We start from the raw sequence: 8,146 nt of genomic DNA, 5'->3' as shown, positions 1-8,146 counted from the left end.
GTTAACGTTGTCTTTTAACGCGGTTTATTCAGCCTCCTTTAGTGTTTGTAGGAAATGTGGTTAGGGCGGTGAGAGAGGCGGTGCGGCCCGTAGCGCTTTTGATTGGGGATTTTGTAGAACCCCTGGTTAAAGTGTGTGGGTGCTATAAGGTTAGTTAATGTTGAAGGGTCTCATGTTGTTTAGAGATATGGATGTTTTAGTGTTGTTTTGTTATTAATTAAATGTATGTTAGCTATCGTTAGTAAAATAATAAAGATTATACTGTTGATGTCTTCTGTTTTAATACCAACATCAACATTGTTAGACGTTAGGGCAAGAAGCAATCATGCTCGGTGTTTTTAGACTTTGAAAAATGAGCGTTAGCTGCTAGTTCAGTGTTGGTGAGTTTGGTTGGTGGTGGCGGCCCGCCAACGACCTAGTAAAAAAAGAAAAAACCTAGCGAAATTATAATAATTGCAGTTGTTTCCATTTGCTGCGGCCCTCCTTTAGCTCATAATCTGACCAAGTGGCTCCTGGTCCTAATAAGTCTGTTCATCCCCGATTTACATACGTAGAAGTATTTATTTATGACAGGTGCACAAAGTTACTTGATACGGCGCCAGCTTCGGTGGTGTGTTCCAATCGTCTGGTAAAAGTTAGTATTTAATGATCAAATAACTTACCAATATATCCTTAAATATCTGCTCATTTATCGTATAATAGCACAGTTTCTCCAAAGAATCGAGTACTTTCTCATCAGCTCTCAAAGCCCTTATATGAGCATTCCAGTCTTCGACGAAGTTAGGTTCTAGCGCTGCAAACTGTTGGGCGTCCACCTTGCAACGTTGCAGCACCTCTGTCGGTATCGAGATACCTGTGTCTGTGTTCGTGGGTTCGTCTGAAACTAGAGAAAAAAACTTTAACTTGCTAGCTCGAAAAGGCGTTTTTTCTTCCAATAAAAAAGGCCGGCAAAAATTCACAACACATTAAGAAATTTCGCCTTGTCAATGTTAGGCTTAGAACGGTGAAACATTAATCACGAAACGATTAGAAACTGGGTACCATTACTCTTCTTCCTGGCTCTTCCCTTCTTCTTTGTGACAGGTACAGTTAGCAGCTCAACTAGTAGGTCGGCAAACACGTCATGAGGCCTCGTTTTTTCGTCAGAAAATATGAATATGTGCCGGTGAGAGAAGCGGGATTTCACACGTTTTTCTAACATCTCCATTACGTCTAGGCGGTTTGTTATACCTGAAAAAGAAATAGGCTTTGCCGTAGGTATGCATAGTCACCAGTATCAATATCTGACACAACAAAGTATGCAGAAATACATGATACGACTATATATATGGCCGGTAGGACGCGTCAGATATTTTTGCACGCTCAGCTGTGGCTGATATTAATGCAGGTAACTGTATGTTTGCTGTGAGAAAGGGAAAGACAGATAGGAAGGCAGTCAGGGTGGAAGGAAAGGCAGATAGTCGGCAAAGTAGAGAGAAGGACCAGATAGAAGTAGAAAGACCAATAGAAAGGCATGCAGAGGAGAGCTAAACAGAGAGATAGGTAGATAGGAATAGAGGCAGAAGGACTAGATGAAGAAGGCGGAAGACAAAAAGATAAAGAGGGTGGCAGACAGTTTAGATAGTAAAAGATGCAGATAGACTCGCTCATGTAGAAAAAAAGTCAGACACTGGGAAACGGGTAGATAGGGAGGAAATCAGAAGGGGTTGATAGGGAGAAGCGCGACTTAAACAACACACACGTATATCGAACAAGTTGTAAGTCAATTCACAAAAAGATAGGAAGGCAGTCAGACAGGGCAGGGGGCGAACAGATAGGTAATAAAGCAGAAGGGCCAGAAAGGAGGGGTAAAGATAAAGAACGACAGAGCGAGAGAGGTAACTGCGATAGATAGATAGATAGAAAGATAAATAGAAAAGACGTTAAAACCAGACAAAGTGGAAGAGAGAAAGATAATAAGGGAGAAAGATAGAAAGAGGCATATATGTAGAGAAATGACTCACCCAATACACACATAGGCGCCTGCCGGCTGTGTGTTATATCAAATAAATTGTACAGCAGGGTCTGTGTGCGAGCGGAATGGCAGAACATGTCGAACTCTTCCAACAAAAACAGCATGCTTTTGCAGCGACGGTCTACCCCGCTCTGCAGGCAGCTCAGAAGGAAAGCGAGGTTCTCAGCGAATGTGCCAAATACTCGGTCGCCTACTGCATTCTCTAGTTGCATCTGAAAAAATATTTTTACGAGCTTTATCTTCAAAGAATCACGCGAAATAGGCGCACTAAGCTAAGTCGATGTGTTGCGGAAACAACCTGATACTATCTATACTACCTTGAGTTGCAGTAAACAACCTGCTGCTATCTATACTACTACCTCGAGATTCAAATCAAATTCAATATTATTTATTAAGTCATAAGTTAAGGTTGCAAAAAGTACAATGTTTTACAATGGTTGGCACCTCTTTTTAAGTATAAAAAATACCTGTGCTAAGAGGCACCTTCTGTCGTAAAAGGTAAATTACAATTTGTACTGATTAATATTATTATGGCAGTGATTTTGGGCAACTTTTTTATTTATAATTTGAGTTTGTATGTAGTTTTAGTTACCTTTATTTTGTTTTATATTATACAGGCATTGTGTGATAATAATATATTAAAAGTTTAGTTAAATATATATATATTAATTATTATTTGTTTGATACATTTATATTTTCCCAAGAACCAAATCAATGACATGCACAGCGTATATACTACGTGTATATAGATGTGTGTGTGTGTGTGTGTGTGTGTGTGTGTGTGTGTGTGTGTGTGTGTGTGTGTGTGTGCGTGTGCGTGTGCGTGTGCGTGTGCGTGTGCGTGTGCGTGTGCGTGTACGTGCGTGCGTGCGTGTGTGTGTGTGTGTGTGATGATGCGCAAAGCAACCTGCTGCTATCTATACTACCTTGAGTTGTGGAAAAACAACCTGCCACTATCTATAATACCTTAAGCTGCGGAAAACATCAAGCCCTAGATTGGAATCCCCAAGGAAAACACAAACGTGGTCGTCCAAAACAAACCTGGCGGCGGACTGTCATTGGCGAAAGGAAGGCCATTGGCAAAACCAGGAGCGAAATCAAGCGAGACGCTCAAGACAGAACGGGATGGCGATATTGGCGTTGCACTGTGGACGCCCTCTGCCCCATCTAGGGGTCATAGGACCTTAAGTAAGTGCGGAAAACAACTTGTTACTATTTATACTACCTTAAGTTGCGGAAAAAACCTGCTACTATCTATACTACCATACCATAAGTTGCGGAAAACAAGCTGTTACCATTTATACTACCTTAAGTTGCGGAAAAAACCTGTTACTATTTATACTACCTCGAGTTGCGGAAAACAACCTGCTACACTACCTTGAGTTGCCATCTATACTGTCTTATAATCAAAGTTTGTATGTTTGTTAACATCAAATCTAAGAAGTTAAAGATCCAGCAGTCCAGCACCAGAAGTTAGATTGACTTGAAATTTGATCACATTATAGTAGGTGAAAAGAAATAGAGTTAGCAAAAAGGCTTTGTGTTACATATCGTCACTACTTTGAAAAAATCTGTATCTCAAAGTAGATAATTTTTCTGAGTGGACCTTATGTACATTACGTCAAGGTTCAATTTTGTTGACATATATATTGATTTTAGATACGAGATTTTTTCAAAGTAGTGACGATATTTTACATTTGAATTGAAAATCGAAACTAATGAAGCTAAAGTTCTCAAATATGTAGATTCTAACTAAGGTATTCATTGTTTTTTGAAAAGTAACTACTTACCAAAGGTATGACAAGTGAGGTGGAATATCGGATCAGTAGTTTTGATGCTAAGGTGGAGCCCGAGTAGGGGTTATTTTTCGTTTATTTCTTTGAAGATAAAGTTGTAGGCTTTTGTCTGATAGTAAAATAGTACCGGGGCGACCGAGCTTTGCTCGGGGCTAAAACTCGATAATAAGCGTTTTCCCAGAGATAACACTAAGCTAGATCGATTTGTCATCCCTGAAAACCCTCACCAAATTTCATTGAAATCGTATAAGTTTCAAGCTGTTTAAAGGTATCAGATAGATTAATTCCATACCTGCGCTGTGATAGATTTTAGTGCAACCTTGTCATCATGATGCATATGACCATTCAGCTTCACAATGATGGCATCACTGGTGATGTCTGCCTCCTTCGACAGGTGATTAAGGACTGAGTTCACCAACTGTAATCAGGTAAGATGGGAACTATAGGTAACAAACTTAAGAAGATGATCTGTTGTATGTAGTAGTAACATGTCCATATAGATGTCGGCGGCCGATCGTAAAATCCGCCAGATCACATAATTGTGAATATCGTGATATGGCTCCATTTCATGAATTAGCTAAGGGACATCTGCCATATCGTTAAAAACTCACCTTTTAACGATTTGCCTACATTCCTAGCCATATCATGAAACGCCACCATTTCAGGCTTTGCTCGTCGTACCTAATTTTTTTTTCTTTCGTATATTCACGATGTGCCCCGTATAGAGCTAGGAATATCCACGAATGCGTTGCTCTGATCACTAATCGATCTGCCGTATCGTTTTTCAGACACATTGTGATATGCCTGCCCAACTTTTAGGCATTAAATGATTTTATTGAATGTAATACGTTAAAATAAGCATATTTTACTTGAACAACTTTTCTCTGTAATCAAAAATGGCCGAGATAAAGGGACAATTGAAATTTAGGTACGAGCAAAGCCAGGAGTGGTTAGTATGAATTGTGATCAACAAAACCGAATTAAGCCATTAATCTTAACTATTGTTTGATCGAAATATGTTGAATGCTCATTTTCTTTCTTCTACATCTCCTATCTCATCTGTAGTTGGTCATAGAGAAAAGTACCCCTATTAAAAGATGCTCATTTTAACTTACTCTAATTATAACAATCATTTAAAATAGGGCTAATACCAATATAAAAAAAAATTGTTTAAAAATTTCCAAGTCCTGGCTCCATAGTAATTTTTGCTTGAAAATATCCGTCCAAAAAATTTTTATCGCTTTTATTCGAAAATATCGCTATTTCTTTTTTGATTCCTATGTTTTGACGCGTTTTAAGCAATAAATAAAATTGTATGGTGCTCCGTCTGGTATAGTCTGACCCCTTCTTCTCTTCTCTGTCTGACTTTTATAATTTAATCTCTTATGTAAGGAAAATTTATACTTATACTTACAGTAGTTTTTCCACTACCACGGGGTCCTATTAGCAACGCAGAGTGCGACTCGCCTTGCAAGACTGACCTCTTCATTAAATCATAAACATGGTTCCATTCTTGTTCATGACCACGAAATGTAACATTGTCTTCCATTATTCTCAGCTTCAAATATTTTCTTATTTGTTTTATTTGCACAGCAGTAAAGTTCTCTGAAGTTATTTCGCGCATTTTTTAATAAAATAAACAACAACAATAGACTATCTAATCTAACCTCGAATCAACCTCGAATTTGCAGTTGCTGGCTGACTGACTGACAGTAGTACGTCCGACACGGATTTTCCCGCCTCTTTACAAGTCATTTTTTGACATTGACATTAAAGGTGATGTTGCGAAAGTAAAAAAGGGGAATGGAATGAATGACCGATCGGACTACGATAATATAAAGAATCGATTGCTTCAAAAATTCTTTCACGCGTTTTTTGAACATTTACTTTTCACTTATCTAAATAATGTGATTAGGTTAATACAGTTTTTGATGTCAAAATTATTAGAATGGTGATTCATTAAAAAACTTAACCCTTCTGCGCATGTGCCAACACTCCTTCCTGCGCAATGCGTGAACTTAACTGGTCAATATGTGAGTTGGCTTGCATGAGGTAGAACATCGTAAGATTCTTGATCTGGAGATAGTTTTGATCAGTTTTATTAAAGCAACGAAAAATTATTACCTAGTACAAAATCCAATGAAACGTTCTTGTAATTGGTCAAATTATACCTTTCGCATAAAGTATCTCAAAGTTTGTCAATTGTATTTTGTTGCTTTTATTTAGTACATAATACGTACAAACATGTATTAACTTGCCAGTAAATTATGATACTTTTTACAAAAAAACACACACACACACACACACACACACACACGCGTATTCCCAAATGAGGTACGCAGAGCACACGAAACGTAACCGCTTCGGAGCCACTTTTAGCAATTTTAGGTTTAAAGTTTGACAAAAAAAGGTACAATAGTGACAGGTTTTAAAAAACCCATACAATTTTAAGTAAAAAAATTAAATTATAACCAATTAATTCAAACGATTTCTCATCAAAAGAATAAAATTTAAAATGTATATGAGTAGGTAATCATTTTAATTAGTTGTGCTTACTCAATTATGAACGTTGTACATAGGTAAAGTGTAGTTTAATAATCTACCGCTTGTAAAAATAGCTTTTCTTCGGAAAAAATATCATGGAACCTTATATACTCTACGTTGTCCGCAGCAGGGCTATATCCTAAAAACTGTAATACATAGATAGCTAAAGTTGATACATTACACCTGGAATAAAATTAAATAAATGGCTTCCCTTACTTTGTGTTTGTCACTCATTTTGTACAATAAAGAGTTTACGTACATACATACAATTGTTTATCTTTAACGTTTAAACATACTATCCTCAAACTCGAAATGCGGAAATAAGATGAATATATACATATACTGAATACTTACTAACAAATAAATGATATAAACCGTTCAACCGTTATTTGGTCCTTAAGAAAGAATTAAAACTGTAATTTGTCTGTTAGTGGATGTACTCGTACTTTATGAACTGAAACAGGTAGTCTAGAAGCTAAACAAGTATTTCGATTTTGGATATTTTGTGGTATATGGATGTGTCTGTGTGTGTGTGTGTGTGTGTGTGTTTATGTATGTATGTGTATGTATGTGTGTAAGAGATTTTGTAATATATGTGTATATATTTTGTATTGTATTGTATTGTAAAACTCTTTATTGTACATAACACACATGAAAATAACATAACACAGGATAATAAGATGTACAAAGGCGAACTTATCCCTTAAAGGGATCTCTTCCAGTTAACCTTTGAACGATTGACAGGATATCAGACACAAGAGTAGACACTCCAAGTACAATGAAAAGGTAAAAGAACCGAAATTTAAATTAACTAAAAAAAAAAAAAAAAACATTTCAAATACACATACATATATAAGTACACAAACTAATACATAATAATGAAGTCAATAAACTAATACATATCAAGACAAATAAACTACATGCAAAATACATATATACATATACACCGCATATACACAAAACAGAACATACAACACTGCCTCCTTTAAGAATTTTTATTTATTTATTCTTGACAGGACAGAATCTCCGTCCGCGGTGAGTGAATAAAACTGGCTCTTGGCCAGTTAAAAAAAAACAGTGATAAAGCATATTCCCGATGTCAAAGTACCTAATTACAATTAAAAATAGATGACTTTTTAGAAATTATCAACTTTTTCAAAATTACAGCAGTTCTTTTTAAGCAATTTAAATCCAGGTTCTAGTCTGTAAAAAGAAAAGCCAACGCATTTTAAATATAAATTTTATTTGATACAAATGGAGAAATAACACTTCCGAGCATAAATCTGAAGACTAAAATTCGGAATTCCATAACGTTGCCTTGATCTTAACTTCTTCTCTTTTACTCTTCTTACTGACCTACATTTTGCATCCTTTTCTTGACCTTAAACTCTAGGCTGCCCATTGGTCCACCCACATGAGATACATTTATCTACGGAAGTTAACATTTACCTGCACATTTAAGTTATTTAGTTTAGTTTCATTAAATCTTTTGCATTGCAAGCTCGTAATGTTAAATAATTGAGTTTGTTTGTATGGCTTGGATTCTATGTGTCGATAAGAATGTGAAAATAAATAAATATAAATGACATTGATGCTATGGTACTACGACATGCCTAGTTTGCGGAAGGTTACAGTTTCTATGCACCTATTTGGCATTGCAAAATTTTGAGCAAGCGTTTTATAAATTTTGTGAAGTAAATTGTGTTCATTTTCTATTCAAACCAAATCAAAAATAAGTGAAACAGAGAAGTTACTATTGTGCAGTGTGACTTTAACAAGTGAAAATGTGTAA

At 36.3% G+C, this 8,146-nt stretch overlaps 1 protein-coding gene across 1 annotated transcript; it reads right to left on the bottom strand.

Moving 5' to 3' along the window:
* Positions 1–620: 620 nt before the first annotated feature.
* Positions 621–5,489, bottom strand: LOC141443514 (origin recognition complex subunit 4-like). The gene is made up of 5 exons (XM_074108830.1): positions 5,225–5,489; positions 4,103–4,228; positions 2,004–2,226; positions 1,042–1,230; positions 621–883 (listed from the first exon to the last, which is right to left on the bottom strand). The coding sequence occupies exons 1-5, from the start codon at positions 5,432–5,434 to the stop codon at positions 636–638; spliced, it is 996 nt and encodes a 331-aa protein (XP_073964931.1). The 5' UTR covers positions 5,435–5,489; the 3' UTR covers positions 621–635.
* Positions 5,490–8,146: the final 2,657 nt, after the last annotated feature.

The sequence above is a fragment of the Choristoneura fumiferana genome, chromosome 27 (genome assembly GCF_025370935.1).
Source record: "Choristoneura fumiferana chromosome 27, NRCan_CFum_1, whole genome shotgun sequence".
NCBI classification, from domain to species: Eukaryota; Metazoa; Arthropoda; class Insecta; order Lepidoptera; family Tortricidae; genus Choristoneura; species Choristoneura fumiferana.
This window is presented reverse-complemented; position numbering and strand designations above follow the sequence as displayed.